This window comes from Chanodichthys erythropterus, chromosome 8 (assembly GCF_024489055.1).
Source record: "Chanodichthys erythropterus isolate Z2021 chromosome 8, ASM2448905v1, whole genome shotgun sequence".
Lineage (NCBI taxonomy): Eukaryota > Metazoa > Chordata > Actinopteri > Cypriniformes > Xenocyprididae > Chanodichthys > Chanodichthys erythropterus.
Genome location: NC_090228.1, coordinates 9744518 through 9767369, shown reverse-complemented (window position 1 = coordinate 9767369; position 22852 = coordinate 9744518). Strand labels below are relative to the sequence as shown.

At 38.8% G+C, this 22852-nt stretch overlaps 1 protein-coding gene across 1 annotated transcript in view; it reads left to right on the top strand.

Moving 5' to 3' along the window:
* LOC137024532 (deleted in malignant brain tumors 1 protein-like) overlaps positions 1–22852 on the top strand; it is a 102680-nt gene that overhangs the window by 7712 nt on the left and 72116 nt on the right. Inside the window, 7 exon segments of the mRNA XM_067392197.1 lie at positions 1751–2065; positions 8195–8515; positions 11602–11907; positions 12028–12342; positions 12424–12786; positions 12824–13141; positions 17306–17602. Coding sequence (XP_067248298.1) covers positions 1751–2065; positions 8195–8515; positions 11602–11907; positions 12028–12342; positions 12424–12786; positions 12824–13141; positions 17306–17602 — 2235 coding nt within the window.

Sequence of the window (22852 nt, the reverse complement as noted above, 5' to 3'; positions counted from 1 at the left end):
ACTCTCGAGGTAGGGGGGGCAATAATTTTTTTTTTTTTTTTTTTTTTTTTTTTTGCAAGTAGGCCTACAAAACGTTTTTTGTACCTGCATGATCAAATTATAAGCAGAAATTTTGAGCAAAAAAGTTTAAGTTTGCTTGTTTATTTACTCATTTATTTAATAATTCACTTAATTTTATTATCACGGCCACGGGAAATTACGTGGACAACGTGTGAATCAGTGTCCATCATTTTGCGAGCAACTGATGATAAAGAAAAATGCCACGTCGCAATATTAAAAATATTTCCATTTTAAACCATGAAGGCGAGCCAGGTGATATCACACAAACAATGTGCAAACTTTGCGTAAGAGTTATGTGAGTGAAGAAGTCTCAAACTCCAGTCAGTTTTTCACTACAGAAACGGAAAGTAAAAACTGACTGAGCTTTTGGCATCCGACGCTGCAATAACGGCGCATATTCTCTTAGAGATAATGTGAGATGAATCTGAATGAATTTATTTTTTTAATATTTCTCCTGTGGCCCATAGTGAGAAAAAAATAGTATGTTTCGTGAGACGATAAGTATTTTGTGTTAAACAAGTTGTTCTTTAAATGAGGAGTAAGATAACTAATATTTTATTGTCCTCGCAGCGCGCCGGTTATGTGGTGATGCGCTATGAGATCGCGTGGCAAATGAATTGCAATATTAATTTAATAATAAAAGTATCATGATAATAAGAAAAATAATTCAATAGCCCTGCATGCCCGTCAACTATACGCCACTGTGAAGGGATAAACGGCTCTCGGGCATGGCATCAAATTGATTAACTGTTTTATCCAAATCCACATGCATGGGCCGTTCAGTGTTCAGTACTGCAATGTCTCCTGTCTCCTGCTGTTTCTCATGTGTTTCCAGTCGGCGCAAGCAAGAAATGTTTATTAGACTGTGGACTAGCTTTGACTCTCCGCGCAGCCGAATTTTTTTGACCACAGACGGTGTGCGTTTGCATGCGCCGAACGCGTCTTTCCGCGCTGATGGGTAAAGGAGTAGCCTATCTTTTAGAAAGGCTTGCGCGCTCAACTGTGCGCGAGACGGAGGGGAACGTGGGAAATGAAGTATACCCGGGCCTTAACCGCTCCAAATTGTAGTGGACTGGAGCTGACGACGGATCACATCGAGAAAAATATGCCCCCCCCCCCAATGTCACCCATGCATATAAATATAACAAGACACATCATAACATTTAAGAATAATAAAAAATAAATAGTATAAAGTCAAAATAAACATTTACAGATAATTAACATATTTACAGTATTGTGAATAATAATATGAATGAATAGAACTAAATGAATTTACAAAGATATCGCACTAAACATTTCAAGAGGGAAACAGAAACTGTTCTAGTGATCTGAGGTGCCGTCAGGACTAATGACTCTGTATCCTAATGTTCAGTTCAATTCATTTTTAATCTCAGAGGAGGAAAATCCTGAATCTCCTCAGAGTCGTCTGACATGTTCTACTTCACCATCTCCTCACCAGAGACAGTGTTCAAGTAAGTTTTTTTGACAATACTTTTACATTTTATTATAAGCCTGTATTTTCCTAATAAATGAATAATATATGTGCATTTAAACAAAACATTATATGCATTAAAATCTTAATCAAATTCATAATTGTAATTATACATTTAAAGCCATCTTTGTTCAGTTTCAGTATGTTTTGTTGTAAATGTGCTGAATCTGGTCAGTGATGTTGATGTGTGTGATTCAGATCATGTTCCTCTCAGACTGAGTGGAGGGGAGGGCCGGTGCTCTGGGAGGCTGGAGGTGTATCATAACGCTGTGTGGGGCTCAGTCTGTGATGATCTGTGGGACATCAGCGATGCTCAGGTGGTCTGCAGACAGCTGGGTTGTGGAGCAGCACTGAGGGCTGATGGGAATTCAGTCTTTGGTGCTGGTGAAGATGTTGTGTGGATGAACAGAGTCGAGTGCAGAGGGAATGAGATTCACCTGTGGGACTGTCCTCTCTCCCTGAAGAACCACACTGACTGCTCCAACAAAGATCACGCTGGACTCACCTGTGCAGGTCACAGAAAACACTAAGCAATATTAGTAATTTTAGTGCTAATAATATTTGTGTATTTAAACCATCATTTGCATTTATTTGATTTTGAATGTGTTTGTGTCTTTTTTGACAGATTTACCAGATTTGTCAGTGTCCTCTACTCCTGCCACAACATCATCATCTTCTCCTGCAGTTTCTCAGACAGTGAGCTCAACATCAGTCTCTCCTCCACAAACTCCTCCGTCTCTCTCTGTGCTTGTGATTGTACTGGGAGTTGTGCTCTTCCTGCTCTTAGTGCCACTGCTTATACTGATTCAGCAGAACAGAGTGATGAGGAGAGGTAGGAGAGATCCAGAGACTGTCATATTGTGTCTTATTCAGTGTGTGATCAGTCATGTGTTGTGAACTGACAGCAGGTTTGTCTCTCTACACTCACAGCTCTCTCTAAGAGGAGACACAGGAGCACGACTGAGGCCGTTTATGAGGAGATTCATCACAGACACAATCACTTCACTCAGAGGGGTGAGACATGAGCCCTGAATCTTATTTAATATGATGAATTAATAAGAGAGTCTGTCAGACACTTGATGTTCATCTATTATTAGTCCTGTTAAACCTCCTGCAGAAAACCACAGAGCTGCAGGTGTGTGTGTGTGTGTATGTGTGTGTGTGTGTGTGTGTGTATATGTGTGTGTGTGTGTATATGTGTGTGTGTGTGTGTGTGTGTGTGTGTCAGTGAGTGTCTCTTCATGTGTGTATTTTAGTAGTAATAAGGAGGTTCTTATTTTTGTACATATAGGTGCAGGTGTGTGTGTGTGTGTGTGTGTGTGTGTGTGTGTGTGTGTTTGTCTCTTCCTGTGTGTATTTCTGGAAGGCAGTGAGGAATGGGTTCAAGTGAGGATACATGTGTGTTTACTAATATGCCTCTAAAACATGAGATTTCTGCCTCTAATGCTTTTAAAATGTAAGTAATTAATATTTGTGTTGTGTTTTCAGTAACAAAATGCTTTATGATCCAAAGGAAATGAGGATTCAGTCTGTTTGTAATGATGAACATGTTTCTGACTGTTCTGCTCCTTTAACAGGGAGTCTCATCTCTGAAGAACTGCATTCTGGGTATGAAGATGCTGATGAGCTTCTCTCAGGTTAGAGAGCTGAAGTATATTCAAAACAACACCTAAAATAAATTATTTGATTTACAAACTCTAAAAAAAAAGTATCAAATGTATTTCACATATTTTACCACTAAATGAAATGTGTTTGAATGTTTCAGTTGTGCACAATACTAAAAGTTTTCTCTTATTAGAAAAAGAGTTCAAGACTGTATATTATGATGATGTCACCAATGACCTGAAAGGTCAGTAATTGATCACATGATTCATTCATTACCAGATGATTAAAAAAACTGAATGGTCTCAAGAACTGCAACAGCATTTAAATTTTGTTTCCCAAAATATTCCAAAACACTCAAAATATAAACATGTTTTGATGCAGAAGAGATGATGAAGGAAATCACACCGGGATACTATGATGATGTTATCACTGATGGACTGAAACCAGATCGTGAGACAGGTGTCACTCTTATATTATATAATAAAATTAAAATAAAATTTGTATAAAATGTATTAAAAAAAATAAATAATAATATATATATATATATATATATATATATATATATATATATATATATATATATATATATATATATATATATGCATATAAATTATGTTTTGTATGTGTTTCTCATGTTCAATTTGTAGAAGACACACCTGAGAGTTATGATGATGTCATGATGAGTGGACAGAGCTTTAATATTAAAAAAGGTGTTTTTACTTTTTATTCTTTTGTTTGTGTGTGTTTAACATAATACCTCTGAAGTGATGCTCAGTTCTGATATGATGATGTATCATTTGTTCTGTTTATATCTTCATGTTTATGTAGTGGACACACTGGAGCATTATGATGATGTCATCATTAATGGACAGAACATTCCAGGTGTAGCAGGTGAGTCACACAGAACTGTATTTCATCATCATCCACTGATATTGAACATGTTTCTATCATTAATGAATCATCATGACTTCATCAGTAAATCTAATAGTTTCAGACAGTCATGAGGAGAAAGAGATCAATGACATCATCAAAGACACAAGCTGTATTAAAATCACAATGTGAGGTTTTATTTCACATGTGTATCAGAGGGAGATCAGGAGGAGTATGATGATGTGAAGAACAGTGATGAAGATGAAAGAAACCTGTTGGGTCAGTTATTGTCACATTTCTATATTTTTATTTGTCATGTTGCTCATTTAAACTAAATCTTGATGCATTTACAACAATGAAAATATGAATTTGCTTTTGTTTTTAAAAACAGACTATGATGATGTGGGGGAGGAGTCAAATAAAGAGGGAGGGGCCATATGACTCACTGACCACACCCACTGCCTCTGATCATCAAATCATGTTACAGTTATTGGATATACAGCTAGTTTCTTATGTTGCTACTAATGCATCAAAAAGCCCTATGTTTTCATGTTATTTCAAATCTTTTTGAAGGAAATGTGATGTAATAAATGAATTTTTATTATCTTCATGAATGAATGAATTTTTAAAAAAAAGTATTTGGAGGAAAGTGGACAAAAGAAAATGTGGAAAAATTATTCTTAGGTGATTTTAGGCAGTATCTAATAATGACAAAATTTAAAATAAATGTGGAGCATAATAATTCCCAATGCAGTTTTAAGAAACTTTAGTGATAACAAAAAGGTTTGCAAAGATTATTGTACGCACACCTGCACAGTTTATTGTGTGATGGTCCAGTTTAAATTTAAAATACTTAAAAGAACTTTAAACTTTTCTTTATTTTTATTTTTTGGTTGATACTGAATTATTTGCACTGGATTATTTCCCATTTGCTCCATCTGCAGGTTGAGTTTGGACTGATTATTCTTAGTTTTCCTTTTCAACAACTTTTCAACTATCAAGAACACAGACTATAATAAAACAGGCATCAAACATTTGCCAAATAATTTAAAGGGTGCGGAATATGTTTACATGACATTAGACTAAATACTGTACATTCCTTAAGACAAGGTAAACTTATAAATATATTCTATCTTCTTTTCTAATTGTGCATGAAAGTAAACTAATTCAGTTACCTCAACATGAAAGGAACATAATCTGATCTTTTTTGTTACTTTTATTTATTTTATTTATTATTATATTTTAATTCAAGACCATACATGCAAATAAATATGAACAGTATATCAAGTTCGCTTTGTCTCATCCAGTATAGCCATGTGGACGTGCCCGGTGTAAACACGGTAAGTTTCTGCGCATTGGACTACACTGTATTTCAGTCGTGTATTCACTGTATTTCAGCCATGGTTGCATGAACGTTACTCTTCTAGAATTGTATTTACAATAAAATCAGTGACCCGCTCAATGAACGCACAATTTGATGTTCTGTTGTTCTAGGGGGAGATATTAATAGTTAAAAAGATCCAACTAAAGTTAATTTTCTCATTTAAAAATTGGGAAAATAAATAATAATTAAAAATGTCATCATTTGACAGTTTCATTTGATTTTTAATAAACACTTAGGCCTACCTTTAGAAACGATTATTATAAGAACCTGCTGAAAATACAATAATTAAGCCTATCTCTTGGACATGGACTCATCTGATCACAGCACACATTTCCACTGTGTTTTGGATCATCTGAGATGAACTCGGGCCCAGAGAACTCGCTGCGATCTCTGCATTGAACAGGTGTATAACTTTCTCCTTGTGTAACAGAGATTCAAGTTGTATTTTATGATGCAGCAGCAGACTGTGTTCAGTGACAACAGTTTTCTAAAGTAGTCCCGAGTCCATGTGGCTATATTTAACACAGCAGCATGATGGTTTCTCATGTAATGCCATCTGAGGGGTCAAAGGTCACACGCATTCAACAGAGGTTTCCTATGTTGCCCTACACTGACTGAGATTTCTCTGGATTCCCTGAATATTTTCACAATATTGGCTAGATGGTGAAAGACTTAAAGTGTTAGTTCACCCAAAAATTCTGTCATTAATTACTCACCCTCATGTCGTTCTACACCCGTAAGGCCTTCATTCATCTTATGAATGCAAATTAAGATATTTTAATTAAATCCGATGACTCAGTGAGGCCTGCATTCAAAGCAATGACACTTCCTCTCTCAAGATCCATAAAGGTACTAAAAACATATTTAAAACAGTTCATGTGAGTTCAATGGTTCTACTTTAATATTCTAAAGCGACGAGAATATTTTTTGTGCGCCAAAAAAAAAAAAAAAAAAAAAAAAAAATTCAAAACACTGCTTCGGAGCTTTACGAATCGAATCAGTGATTCGGAGCGCCAAAGTCACGTGATTTCAGCAGTTTAGCCGTTTGATTGGAGATCCGCTTTGAATGCAGGCCTCACTGACCCATCGATTTAATCAAAATATCTTAATTTTTGTTCTGAAGATGAATGAAGGCCTTACGGGTGTAGAACGACATGAGTGTGAGTAATTAATAATATTATTTTTATTTTTGGGTGAACTAACCCTTTAAATTCTTTGCAGTCTTGCATGGAGAAATGCGATTTTTGAATTGTTTGACAATTCTCTCATGAAATTTGGCACAAAGAGGAGAGCCATGACCCATCTTTGCTTTCAAAACCGAGTCTTTGGTGGATGTTACTTTTATACACAAAGATGATCCCCTCACCTGTTAACAATTCACCTGCTCATTGTGGACTGTTTCAAAACTGTTTAACTCAGATATTCTGTAATCTTTTCACTATTATTTCGCCTCTGTCACTATTTTTAAGTGTGTTGCAGCATCAAAATTTGTTTATATTTACAAAATACAATTAATTTGGCCAGTGAAAACATTTATTTTATTTTTACTTTTGTCAGTTAAATAAAGGTTCAAGAGAATTAACAAATTACAGATTCTTGATTTTATTACATTTTACAAAATGTCCCAACTTTACTGGATTTGGGGTTGTACAATCTTATAACAGCAGACAAAGAGTAAAATGAATGTGCTGTGAAGAGAGCTATATGTTAAATAAATTACAATTGTAGCTATAAACAAAGTAGCTGTACTCAAACAAATATACATGTTCTGGCCATAAAATTGGACATTGTATATAAAAATGTATGAGAATCATAAACAAGACTCTTTTCTGCTTATTTACAATAAGTGTTTTGCTGCCATCTGCTGGATGAATTACACATTTGCAATATTAAACACATATAGTGCCACAAGAATATATGTGGAACAGAAACCAATGTTTATTTATTAATGTCGTCTGAAATTTGTCTGTTTGTTGTACACAACCAGTCCAGTTCATTTCATAATTTATTAACATAATGTTAACTGTTTTCTTGGATTGAATATCATGACATCGTAGTAAAATACAATTAATATTATAAACATTTGTTCCAAAAATAACTTTAAATTTTCTGTTTATTATCATTTCTATATTTAAGGCAAACATCAAGTATTTTTGTGTGTGAAATCAAGTGTCAGTAAGTGATCAGTCAGTCATCAGTGTTGTATGTTGTGTGTGCAGATCCAGGCTTTGATGCTGAATATAACCTGCAGTGTTTCTCTCTCAATCTCTTTAAGTTTAGTGTGACTTTATCTCCACGCTGACATATGACTGACACGAGTCTGTCCTCAGTGAAGTGTCTCTTCACGCTGGAGGAGGAGTCCCGCTCATCAGCGCTCACACTTTATTGATATATATGGAGAAAATAAAAATGCTGCTTTCTGATTTGTCACTGATTGTGTTTGATGATTTCCTCTGTTGTGTCTAATAAGGTAACAGTGAGTGTCATTGGCAGCTGTGAGAGTCTCTCTCTCTTTAGGGGACTGACAGGTGCCAGTTTCTTCAGTGTGTTTGAGGGAGCAGAAGGAGAAACAGAGTCAAACAAACAGTGTGATGAGCAGAAGAAGATGGAGAGTTGTCTGATTCTGATGTTTCTGTGCTATATGATAAAACTCACCACCTCTGGTAAATACTCAGGAACTTTATTCTTTAATATGAAAATATTAATAATATTTTTTAATATGAAATCAATTAAATGTAATATTAAACTTACATACTATGTTTACTCTCTCTCATCATGTGTAGACAGTGTGAATGTGCGGTTAGTGAATGGCAATAATCCCTGTGCTGGTAGAGTGGAGGCTCTTCATGATGGTCAGTGGGGAACAGTGTGTCATTATTACTGGGATCTGACTGATGCTTCAGTGGTGTGTAGAGAGCTGGACTGTGGGACGGCTGTAAAAGCAACACATGAAGCTCACTTTGGACAAGTATCAGGACCATTTTCAATGGGTTTTCTACTATGTAGTGGATCAGAGACTGCACTGAAAGACTGCAGTTCAAACAGCCAATATACAGCAGAGTACTGTACACATCATAATCAATATGCTGGTGTCGTGTGTTCAGGTAAGATTCCCCTCATCTTGTTATCACATCACTCTTTCATAATTCTCACTCAAGCAATATAATGTTTCTGTATGCTGGTGAAGACAAAATGCATCAGTGTCAATCTTATAAAAGTAGGCAATCTGTTTAATGATTTTGTTCATAATAACATATGAATAACCTATATAGAGAAAATCACCTTTAAATATTAAATATTACTTATTACTTACAGACTAATTTGTCTAATTATTGTTTTATATATTGTCAAGTTATAATTTGTTTTACAGTCTAATTTGACAGTTAGATTTATGTTGTTTATATAATGACGATTATACAATTTTAGATGGAAGATAAAAATTAAATAAAGAATGTCAAAATTTAAAAATATTTCTCTCTTCTGCTCCAGATGAGTAGAGATGTTTAAAGGTCCCGTTCTTCGTGGTTTTTTGAAGCTTTGATTGTGTTTATAGTGTGCAATATAACATGTGTTCATATTTCGCGTGTAAAAAAACACAGTATTTTTCACATAATTTACTTATCTGTATACCGCTGTTTCCACTGTCATAAAAACGGGCTGATGACTTCCTCGTTCTATGAAGTCCCTCCTTCTGAAATACGTAACGAGTTCTGATTGTGCCAGCGGTTCCTGTGTTGTGATTCGACAGCTCTGAGCGCACCGCGCCCGGAAAAGTCACGCCTCTTACCATAACGTGGAGATGCATGCGCTCAGTGTTATTGTAAACCAGTGGCGTAGCCAGAATTTTATTTTTGGGGGGGCCCATCTAAAAATGAGGGGGCCGCTATATTATATATATATATATATATATATATATATATATATATATATATATATATATATATATATATATATATATATATGGCACTAATAATGACTACAATGACACTAATAATTCTTAATTTCTAAAAGAAATGCAAAATCAATCGGTAGTTATTAATAGAATAACGAGACACAAACCTTTACATTCAATCGCGTTTGGTCCCATTTATTTTTGATCACAGTGCATACTACATATACAAACTTTTACTCTCAAAGTGCGCACATTTGTAGAAATACACGTTTACCTCAGATTTCATTAGATAGAATTTATAGAACATGTACGCTGGGTTTCATAATTACCGAGGTCATAAAATGTTGTTTCCTAGGGGGGTACGGGGGCATGCTCCCCCGAGAAAATTTAGATTTCCCTGGTGTACATATGTGCATTTTCAAGACGTTAAGACCAACAAATTGGTTAACAATAGCTTTAAAACCACGTCAACAAATACATGCATGCATGCAGTTTTGAGGCAGCTTTAATCGCATGTTTGGCAATTTAATTTTCAAACGACGGTCATTGCTCGTAGTATCTATTGCGCTTTATTTTAGCTATAATAAAGTAATTATGCAGCGCGCGCCGGCGCATTTGCGCATGCAATTCTTGAGTGCACGCCACGAGCACAGTATAATGACTGATTGGACAGTCGTGTTATTTTTTCTGAGTTTTACCGACATAGCCTGACAACATCTCATCTGTTCACTGTTGTTCAACTGAAGCTCCCTCGTCATCACCTGCACCTTTTCCGCGCTCGTTTGACTTGCGCCTGGCGCTGAGGCGAAGTCGGAATGCGCCTCTGAAAAGTGTCCCGTTTGTTGTGGTCGTAACGAGACAGTTCTATATAAACGCAGCGTTTTACTTGGCGATGTTTTAAAAAAACGATTTTTATTTTTGGTATTTTATATGCTCTGTTGGTGGTTTGTGGAGTAGCATCACCCGGGAGGGAATTTTTTTTATCCCCACCAGGGATAAAAATAATTCAGCAGAGGCAGGGATACATAGACCAGACCATAAACCATTTTGATTACACTCATGCTGATATTGTACTATTTGATGATCAGTAGTGGTTCGCTAAATATAATAATTCAATAAGCATTTAGGCTACAATAAGCACTTAACTTTTAATATATAACCTTACAAATATATATTAAATAGATAATAAAAATATCTAGATAGCTGGCTGACTAAAGTAGGCTAAGTTTGAAAATGATATCATTTGTACATGGAGTTATTATATAAAAAGATACTTAATTTCTTTACAATTTATAGGTGTTGTTTTAACAGTCAGTTATGTAAGTTTGATGGTTAATAGCTTCTAGCAACATTAAATCCAGGAGAGAAGACAATTCTAAAGAAAAAGCATGTTTGATTTACATATAACAAAGTTTGAGCGCGCACAGCCGCGCACGCAATATCTGCGCGAGAGCCAATAACGCCACGGAAACTGCCTCAAATTAACTATAATGACGAGAAGAAAGCTGTGTGCGCTGCAGTCAGAGGTTCTTAATTCTCTAACGATTTTTTATTGGTTAAAACGAATGTAGAGTTAGAAGCCCGAGCACCCACCGGATTTCACTGCATTGAGATGCGCGTCCTGGAAGCCTCGGGTGCCGCTTCACATTGTCACTCACCGCATAATAACGAACTCTCACGCGCAAAGATAATAACAGCAGAAGCTACGCGCAACACGTTAAATAATCAAACCAATAAGTCTAAAAACAGCTGTTGCATTTTACCGCGCAGCATATGCATCAGTGTAACAAATCAACATAAAAAATAAAAAATCGCTCAGAAATCTGGGGGGGCCTGCATAATAATGAGGGGGCCTAGGCCCCCTCAGGCCCCCCCGTGGCTACGCCACTGTTGTAAACATGTCTTTAATTTTACCCTATCAATCTGAGCCGGAATCAGACCCGGTGATTGGACTGCGGGATGAAAATAACAGCGTTTCGACGACATGGCGACAAACACACTCTACAAACGCAACTCTTGTGTATTCCTGTGGGCGGAGGTTAGTCAAAAAACTGTTTTAGTGACGTCATTAAAGAAGGAAGTAGAGGGATGTAGTCCAAACTGGCCGTTCGATGTAGGCGACTTCTGTTAAATAAAATATCTCGCTTGGCATTGAACTTTGAGCTTTAAAATTTTACAGATTTTATTTATACTCTAACAACAACATTACACACTAACTAAAGTTTGAAACATGGGATCACGAAGAACGGGACCTTTAATGAATTATCTGTCCTTATAATTAAAAAAACTCAGAGCAAGGACTACGACTCGTGGACGGGCTTCACCGGTGCTCTGGGAGAGTGGAGATGATTTATGGAAACACATGGGTTTCAGTGTGTGCTGCTGCCTTTGACCAGCAGGATGCAGAGGTTGTGTGTCGACAGCTGGACTGTGGGATTCCTGTACAGGTGCTGGGAGAAGCTGCTTTTGGAAAAGGAAAGGGTCGAGTTTGGTCAGAGGAGATTCAGTGTAGAGGAAATGAAGCTCAGATACACGACTGTTCACGATTATCTTCACAGAAACACAGCTGTTCCCATGACAATGATGTTGGAGTGATTTGTTCTGGTTGAGTATAAATATTTGGCATCTTATATAAATCACATACATAATATACTGCTGTTTATTGTTTAATAATCTAGTTTAACTCTAGTTTCATACCGTTTAAACTGTTATTTGTTTATTCAGGTTACACTGACCTCAAACTGGTCAATGGTCCTGACATCTGTTCTGGTCGAGTGGAGCTTCAGTTCCTCAGTAAATGGGGCACAGTGTGTGATGCATGCTGGGATATGAGAGCTGCCAGTGTCCTCTGTAGACAGCTGAATTGTGGGATTGCTGTGTCTGTTGTGGGATCAGACTGGTTTGGAGAAGGAAGTGGAGAAATCTGGGCTGATGTGTTTGATTGTGACGGGAATGAAACAAAACTCTCAGAATGTTCCATCTCTTCATGGAGTCGAGCTGAATGTTCTCATAGACGAGATGTTGGAGTCATCTGCTCTAGTGAGGGGATTTTATTGAAAACATTTTAAATACATAAATTACCCTGCAATATATTAATAAAAAGCCATATCTTTCCCTCAGATTCCTCTCTGGCTGTTCATGATGGTCTGGTGCGGTTGTCTGGAGAGAGACAGTGTGAGGGGGAGGTGGAAGTTTCCATCCATCAGGTCTGGAGGAGAGTTCTGCTGGACTCCTGGAGTCTCACTGAATCCTCTGTGGTCTGCAGACAGCTGGGCTGTGGCTCTGTGCTGAACTTCTCCGGCTCCTCTTCATCCAGTCCTGAACACAGTCATGAGTGTGTGACGGGCTTCCAGTGCTCTGGGAGTGAAGCTCATCTGGGGAACTGCAGCTCTCCACAAACTCTCAACTGCAGCTCCACACAACAGCTGTCAATCACCTGCCTTGGTGAGAAGAGCAACATCTGGGCAGATTCTTCAGTTGTTAGTGATCACTAATGTGTTTCTCTTTCTCTGAATATCAGGTCACGGGTCCATTAGGCTGGTGGGTTCTGGGGGAGACTGTGCAGGGAGGCTGGAGGTTTTTCACAGCGGCTCATGGGGGACAGTGTGTGATGACTCCTGGGATATTAAAGATGCCCATGTGGTGTGCAGACAGCTGCAGTGTGGAGTGGCCCTCAGTAACCAGCAGGTACCAGCCTGGTTTGGTCCTGGTTCTGGACCCATATGGCTGGATGAGGTGGAGTGTGAGGGGAATGAGACGTCCCTGTGGAGCTGCTCTTCTCCAGGCTGGGGAAAACATGACTGTCAACACAAGGACGATGTAGGAGTCGTGTGCTCAGGTAAACAGTGAACAATAATTTCAATAATAACATTTCAATAACTTATATATGGGACTGATGGTTAGTGCATCCAGTGTATTTGCATTGCACATTGACAGCAGTGTTAATCAACTGAGAAGTGATTCTTATTCAGATATAGTTTCATCATTCATTAAAAAAAAAAAAAAAAAAAAACATTCTTTTAACGGTTCTTGCACATTAAATTTCCTGATGTGGACTGAATACCGTATACTCACTCATTGCTACTGAAGCACAGCACTGCTGAACACAGCATGACCAATAGTCAGATTCCTGAATGACTCAAATTATTTACTACTTTTAGTGATGTAAAGTGTCTGATTCTATAAAGAATAAAACACATGCAGTTTATTAATTTTAAGACTTAAATCATGTAATTACTAACTGGATGTTCATATGACAAAGTGAAGCTAAAGATACACATTATGCACTGTAAAAAAAAATCCTGTAAAAAAACGGTAAAAAGTCTGGCAGCAGAGTTTCCAGAGAAATCCCATAAAATTACAGCAAATAACCATTTCACAAAATTACATGCAAAAACTGTAAAAATACAGAACAGACTTTACAGTCAAAATTCATAAAATTACAGTATTTTACTGTTGATAATCGTTTATTAAACCATGAAAAAACGGATAAATTATGTCAGATTACATAGAAAACAACTAATTTTCAGGTTAATCTCTGCAAATCGAAGGTTTTTATGAGTTATTTTATCAAGCTGCTCTGTCCATCTACAGTTATTTACTTTTAAAATATAGATTTTCCATGTAAAATAACTAAAATTATTTATAAAAATGTAATTAGCACATAAATTCAAAACAAATGTTTGCAATTTACAGTATTAATCTTTATTAACCACTCACAACTTCAATCTATGAATTAATTACTTAGAAATGCATAATAGCAACCTTTACAACCAATTTCTGTTAAATTAACAAAATATAGTACAGAATACATTTAATCAAAGCATGCACATACAGTATTAGTCATTGTATATAAGACATTGTATGTCAACTTACTTAAATTATAGGAAATACAAGCGTAGTATATAGAACATCTACATTAAAAGACAATTACTGTATACTTCTGTACTGTAATATTGCTGTTATTTTATGCATATATGATGACTCTTACATATATGTGACTACAAGGAGTACAATGGAAGCAACAATAAGTACAATGACAATTTCCAGTTAGTCTAGCACAGTATGCATAGAAATTATTATTTTTTTTTCAGTTAAACAGAAAGATAGTATTAACCAGTCAATTGTTCACAAAAAAGATGCATTCTCTCTTATCAGTCTCGTGAAAATGGTTTGAGTTAGTCAGGTTATTCCACCAGCATGGAACAGTCCAGGTAAAGGTCAGTTAAAGTGAGTTTGTGCCCCTTTGGGATGGCACCACAAGATGCTGTTCACTTCCAGAAAGCAATCTTCTGGAGGGCGTATAATAAGTCTGAAGCAGAGAGTTTAGGTACAGGCTTGGAGAGCCAGTTGTTGTTCTGTTGTGTAGCATACAGAATGGCTTGATCTTCCCAATGTTGTACTGGGCAAATATGCAAGATCGGGCAGTTCCAGCACTGTAGTCTGTGAAGTTTAACTGATTAATTATAACACAAAGGATGGGTGGCTGAAACCACGAGCACTTCTGTCTTGGCAAGGTGGAGTTGAACCTTCATCCAGGTGAAAGTCGGACATTTCCATCAAGCAGGCTGAGATGGGAATAGCTACTGGTTGATCATCTGGCTGGAATGAAAAGTAGAGATGTGTGTGAGGATAGCAGTGATAGGAAAAGCCATGTTTCTGAATGATTCTAGTTACAATTACAACAAAAAATACTGTTCAGAATAGCAGCATAAAAAGATGTAAACAAAGAATTTGTTGTATAAGAATAGTAATCTTTCCACACCTGTAACGTTACTGTAATGCTGCTGTAGATCTCCAGTCTTTCCACATTACCTGAAATCATAAAGAAATAAAAATTAGTTGGCTATTACATTCATTCAAACATGCCAGCATATGTTTTACTGAGACAATGCAAAACCTCAACCTTCTTTGATCTAAATTTTTTATATCCAACTATCCAATGTATCTTATGATTCAGTAATGACAATTTACTGAGGTCATGTAAGATTTTTTTATTATTATACTTTATTATTACACTAATATATGCATACTATTCGCGTTTGCAAGCAGATGCACTCATAATATTTATTATGTTGTTCATATTGTACTCTTATCTGCTTTCCTGTATAGGCCTATAGTATGAGTAAAGTTATACAGGCTGCAGAGTTTATAAAAAGAGATTTAAATAATGGCGGTACTACCACATCTGAACGAAGACATAAACACTGAATGGACTTTATTAATAACTAACGTTAATCTTTCTTGGTTTAAAACAGATGGACAATTGACAGATGCCTGCTGCAGTTGTTTTGCTTTCAACGGCAGTTACCTTACGTCATTTGTGTGAACACCGTTTAGAAATACTTATATTAGCTTCAAAACTATAAACAATACAAAGGTGTAACGTTAGCCACACTACATAAAATATCACACACATGTAACTTAACGTTAGAATGAAACTCTTAACTTACCTCAGCCAGTGATCGGTTGGTATGATGTTCGCTGTGGTCTTCTCGCTGAAAGGACGTGATAGTTTTTCCTGTTCCCGAAGAATGGATGACGGATGAGTTCAAATAAATACTCCTGCTCACGACTGCTCTTTAGGATTGCTTTACACTACTGTTTAATCTCACGACACACAAGCGTAGCCTGAAATAAATTCAAATAACGCGCTCGCCCTTCCATCACTGCATCACTGCACTACTACAGGAACTGTTGTAGGCGGGACTAACGGAAAAGTTATCGGCGGCAAATTTGAATCTGCGTCGCGCGTGCTCGCAGACGCCCCCCGCGCGCGCGCACGCACACGCACGTACACACACACACACACACACAAAACTGCGCATTTGCAACTCTATTTGGAAAAACATAAAATGTACATATCAATAATAGATGTGTTCAGAAAATTTAGGGGAGAATAAGTCAAGGCCAATCAGCAGTTTCAAAATAAGCATATTTGCAAGATGAGGTTAAAATTTTAGTAAATACAATGCATAATATATAGAAGGCCTACACACCTACTGTATGTACCAATACTACTGAACCTTAAAAAACTAACTTTAACCAACACATTAGCTACTCTTAAATGAAAGAAGAAAAAAACATGTTGAATGACTGCATAGTTCTGTAGTTATACATTCATTCCCTTTTTTCTATTTTTACAGAAAAAATCTGTAAAATATTAATCAACATTTTATGTAAAATTACACATTTTTCTGTAAAAAATACAGAACATTTCTTTTAAAAAACAGAAATTTAATGTAATGCTAAAATACATGCAATTCCCTGTAAATTTAATAGCTGACAATTAAATTACAGCAAATATCTGTAAAACAACAGGTATTTCAATGTATAATGAGAAAACAGAAAAAATCTGTAAAAAAATACAGACCAATACCTGTAAATTTACATTTATTTTTAACAGTGTGTGTTTGATCAATAGTATTAATGAATTAAATGTTTTCACAGTTTTTGTTTGTCTAGCATGAAAACATTCAAATTGCATCTATAAAGCCTGTGAACATCACTAAAAAGTTGGACTTGTTTTACTTTTTTATTATTGACATTATCTCATCATTTGGTAATGGAATTGCATTTATTTTTTTCCAAATTAAACAGACACACAGGTTTGTTTTGCTATCAAAGTGAGGACATTCCATAGGCGTAATGGTTTTTATACTGTATAAACCGTATTTTCTATCCCCCTACACTACCCCTACACCTAAACCTACCCATCACAGGAAACTGTGCACATTTTTACTTTCTCTAGAAAACTCATTCTGTATGATTTATAAGCCTTTTGAAAAGTGGGGACATGGAGTAATGTCCTCATTAGTCACCCTCTCCTTGTAATGCCTATGTTACACACACACAAACACACACACACACACACACACACACACACACACACACACACACACACACACACACACACACACACATACCAATGTTAATGGATGAATTATTCCCATTCGAACAGACTGGATTTAAATGATGTTGATTCTCCTCCTTTTCCATCTAGAGTTTAAAGAGATCAGGTTAACTGAGGGCTGTGAAGGGAATGTGGAGGTTTTCTACAATGGATCCTGGGGAAATGTGTGTTACAATAAGATGGACAGAAACACAGCGAGTCTGATCTGTCAAGAACTGAACTGTGGAAGATCTGGCAGTGAACTCAGTATTTCAATGGGACTGAAGTCTCATAATCGGCTTGATAATTTTAAATGTCGACGTCATGATTCCACTATATGGCAGTGTCCATCTTCACCCTGGGGACAAAATGACTGTGATAATGAAGTGGCCAAAATCACCTGCTCAGGTAACATGATATTTAACAGATTTAAGATAGTTTGAAGTATGCAATTCACATATTCTAACACTAAATGAAATGTGACCAATGACTCAATTTATCAGAATACTAAAACTTTTATCTTATTAGAAAAAGATTACCCTAGTGAAAAAAAAGTATGCTAAGTATACTTGCAGCAAGACTAATTATTAGTATATTTCAAGTGTGTTAATGATTAGTTAACTTAAATTGTGCTATTTTGAAACAACTAATTTTGTACTAAGTATATTTTAGTTGTAATTAAGTATAATTACAATACAACTTTAAGTATATTTAGTGTACTTTTTGTGTGCTAAATTGGAACAACTTCAAGTATACTTAGTACACTTTAAGTATATGCCTGTGTAGGGACTAATTACATGCTTGATTAGTGATATTAAAGTGTACTTAATTTGTGTTAAACGTATACTTTTATTTGTGTTATAAGTGCACTTTATTTGTGATTTAAGTACATTACAAAATAATTACGAGTGTCTTCAGAACACACAAGCAATATACACTGAATATATTATTTTACAGGTTATAGTATATACTGTATGCTCAGTACCTTTGGCTTATTCCAAATACTAAACATTACACACTTTGCAGTCAATAACAATACACTTTTTTAGTACTTATACTTTGTATAATATAGTCAACATTTGAAGCGGATCAAAACCTTTAATCAAAGTTGTCCTAAAACCTTCTTTTTAGGACAACTTCAGAAAGTCTGAAATATTAGCATCATTTGTTGTTTTCTTGTGGTATGAGATAGAGCGTTAGGACCCGGAAGCGCTGCTGCGTGACGTCAGACTTAACAACCGGATAGAGGGTATGCAAGTGACATCACCGTCGACCGTTACGGCTGCGGTCACGTCCACTGAGAGGCAAAAGACTGAGCGGCTGCATTGGTTTTCAGCGTGAATGTCGCGAAAAACACACAAAACACATCCAAAACGGAAAAGAGCTTTGTGATTGACTGTACAAATAGCTTTGACACAAAACCTGAGGCATATATTTAAAAAAAAAAAATCAAAGCAACAGAAAAAAGCAAATGGATCACTGCAATTCACAGAAACATCTGAACTCCAGGCAGAGAAACATGGATTTGCAGTTATCATTTTGTGTCAAAATGTTGGATTTTGAGGTAAAATCATACCGTATATATTGTATTGTTATACTGTATATTATGTTGACAACTCATCAATTAAATATTTTCGATCTTATACTCTGCATAATTGTGTGTTTTTAAATAAACAACACTGACAAAAACTATACTATAAAACTATATATATGTTTTAGGGCTGGACAATATGACGATATAACATTGATATAAGTGATTACGTGGATTTAAACCTACCTATATTGTAGTTATATAAAATATTCACATGCAGATTTACTTTATGTATTTCCCCACCGTCGAAATCAGGCACATATAAATGTCATGAAACACGACTCCTGGCTGCATGTCGATATCCATGGATTAGTTTTATTTGACAAGTTGTAAGGAACACATTCAATTCCAACCTTTAGTGTAATTCGTTAATTTTACTCGCGTTTTCGCAGTTTCCTCTACTAAATCCAGTCACGCAGCAGGTTCTTTTGCCACTCAGTCCAGCTGAGGGAGCGCGTTTTCGGCAGGAAAGTGACGTCGACGAATACCCGCTATAGAAGGTATGCATCAACGTCACTTTCCCGCCGGAACGCGCTCCCTCAGCTGGACTGAGTGGCAAAAGAACCTGCTGCATGACTGGATTTAATAGGGGAAACTATGAAAACGCGAGTAAAACAAACGATTACACTAAGGGTTGGGCTCGAAAGTGTTTCTTACAACTTGTCAAATAAACCTAATCCATGGATATTGACATGCAGCCAGGAGTCGTGTTTCCTGACATTTATATGTGCCTGATTTGACGCAGGGGAAATACATATAGCAAATCTGGCTGTGAATATTTTATATAACGTACTCGGTTACTAACGTAACCTCGGTTCCCTGAGATATGGAACGAGTACTGCGTGTGGGGAAAAGTCTCCCTTTTTCCCCGCTACTGAAGCCTTTTCAATAACGCAGTGTAACTGCACCGTCATTGGTTCACTCATAGACAAGTTGTTGAACCAATGGCGGTGCGGCTCAGCTGCGCGGCCTATGAGAAGAGAGCGCGTGAACATTCCCGCCAAAAGGGGCGGGGTAATGTGCTATATAAGCGAGCGTTTCGCCATAGGCCATCAGGCCATATCGACTGAAGCGACGACCTAAGCTGCAGCCTCGTGGCACGGCAAGTAACGCAGTACTCGTTCCATATCTCAGGGAACCGAGGTTATGTTAGTAACCGAGTACGTTCCCTTTCGATATTTCACTCGTACTGCGTATGAGGGAACGAATTCAACCGCGCCGTGCCACGGCTGGGGAACGACAGAACTTGACCGGACGCCATAAGGGGGGGACCAAGGACAAGTGAAGGCCGAAGCCACCATTACCCTGTTACACTACAAAGGAGAGAACTCCTGGGTTTATGCAAAAAGCAGAACACCTAGAGGGCCGCGAATTTACACTGAAAGGACCCGAGCATGTAAGGTCGGAACGTCCAACTGGTAGAATCTGACAAAAGTGGACGGCGAAGACCAGCCAGCCGCTTCACAAATGTCTTTGATTGAGACTCCACTGGACCAGGCCCACGACGAAGCCATGCCTCTAGTGGAATGGGCCCTAACTCCGATGGGGCAAGTAGCGCCCACAGAGGAGTATGAAAGAGCTATAGCGTCAACGATCCACCGTGATAGACGTTGTTTCGAGACCCGGGACCCTTTGGTGCTTTGGTACCACCGAAACAAATGAATAGCTGATCAGACTGCCGGAAAGGCTGTGATCGCTTAATATAGACGCGTAAAGCCCTAACGGGGCATAAAGTTTCCAGCTCTGGCTCGTCCGATGAACGGGGAAGCACAGAGAGTGAAATCACTTGTGCTCTGAATGGCGTTGAGAGCACTTTGGGAACATAGCCAATTTTTGGTTTCAAAATGACCATGGAGTCGTTTGGACCGAACTCAAGGCATGCAGGGCTCACTGAGAGTGCCTGCAGATCGCCAACTCGCTTTACTGATGCCAGAGCAAGTAGTAAGGCAGTTTTGAGCATTAAGGGTCTGAGGCCCGCTAGATGCAGTAGCTAAAAAGGAGGACCTTTAAGAGCTCTGAGGACCACGGAGAGGTCCCAGGGAGGAACAGTGAGGGGACGAGGAGGATGTAATCGCCTAGAGCCCCTCAGGAACTTAATGACCAAATCGTTACGCCCTACTGATTGTCCAGCAATGGGCAAGTGAAACGCTGCAATGGCTGCTAAGTAGACCTTAAGCATAGAGGGGGCTCGTCCCAACTCTAAACGCTCCTGGAGGAAGGTCAGGATGGAAGAAACATCACATCCTTCCGGGTCGATGTTGCGTGTGGAACACCAGCTAACAAAGACCGACCACTTCTGGGTGTAGAGGCGTCTTGTAGACGGGGCTCTCGCCTGTGAAATGGTATCTAGCACTTCTTTCGGAAGGTCAGAGAATCCACAGATGTAGAGCCCAAAGCTCCGGCTGCGGGTGCCAGATTGTTCTGTTCGCCTGAGAGAGGAGGTCCCGTCTCAGGGGGATTGGCCATGGGGCTTTTGTGGAAAGCCGAAACAGCTCCGAGGTCCAAATCTGGCTCCTCCAGAGTGGGGCCACTAACAGAACTCTGTGCTCATCCTCTTTGATTCGCCTGATAACCTGAGGGATCAGGGCGATTGGAGGAAAGGCATAAAGAAGGGTATTGGGCCATGTGTGGGCCAATGCATCGTCCTCCTTCGAATAATAGGTTGGGCAATGAGAGTTGTCTTCTGAGGCGAAGAGGTCCACCTCCGCTCTCCCGAAGAGCTCCCATATAGTGAGAACCGTCTGGGGGTGGAGCATCCACCCATCTGAGGGAACGTTGTTCCGAGACAGCATATCTGCTCCCAGATTGTTCTTTCCGGGTATATGAGTCGCTCTGAGCGACCGAACCCTTGGGGATGCCCATTCCAGAAGGCTTTTCGCCAGAGCACATAAGCGGCTGGACAAAAGACCTCCCTGGCGATTTATATAGGAGACCACTATCATACGTGGCAATCCGTCAGATGAGCTCGAAAGGCATGGAGGGCTCGTGCCACTGCCAGCATTTCGAGACAGCTGATATGTAGGTGGCTTTCCTCGTGTGTCCACGAGCCGAAGGCCGGACTGCCCTCACACAGAGCGCCCCAACCCGAGTTGGATGCGTCTGTCGAAAGTACCATTCTTCGTGATACCGCCTGAAGGGGTACTCCGAGTGTGAACCAAGTAGGGTTCATCCAGGGCTTCAGGGCTGCCAGACAGGCCTGATTGACCTTGAGGCACAGGCGACTGTGGCGCCAAGCGTAGGGAGGTACCCGAACCTTCAACCAGTACTGCAGAGGCCGCATGCGAAGTAGGCCAAGCTGAAGAACTGGAGAGGCGGAAGCCATGAGCCCTAGCAACCTCTGGAACAGCTTCAGAGGGAGGTAGGCTTTGTTCCTGATGGAGGCTGCGAGCTGCTGAATGGCCAGAGCGCGCTCTGGCGAGACTACTGCCGTCATACGGACAGAGTCAAAAACTGCACCCAGGAACGGGATACGTTGAGTGGGAAGCAGTGAGCTCTTGGCTGGGTTGACCCTGAGACCCAGGCACTGTAAGTGGCTGAGAAGCACGGATCTGTGGTGCTCTAGTTCTGTGCGCAAGCTGGCTAAAATGAGCCAGTCGTCGAGGTAGTTTAAAACACGTATTCCCATCTGTTTCAGAGGGGAAAGGGCCGCGTTCATGCACTTCGTAAAAGTGCAAGGAGCCAGGGAGAGCTGAGACCGCCGTCTTTCTTCGGCACCAAGAAGTAGCGGCTGTAGAAGCCTGACTCGCTCTCTGGGAAGGGAACTATTTCTATAGCCCCCTTTCTCAGCAGGGTTAAAACCTCGGTTCGGAGGACATGTGCGTCGTCCGCTTGTACCGAAGTCTGAATGACCCCGCCAAACCTTGGAGGTCTTCTGGCAAATTGTAGCGAGTAGCCCTGGCTTATGACCTTCAGAATCCAATCTGACACGCCGGGGATGGCTTTCCAAGCCTCGGCCCGGGTGGCGAGAGGGAGAATAATATCGGCCCGCTTAGAAGGGGGTCGAGCACCACATTGGATGGAAGAGGAATTTTGCTCTTTTGTGAAATATTTAAAAAATGGGTCGCCAT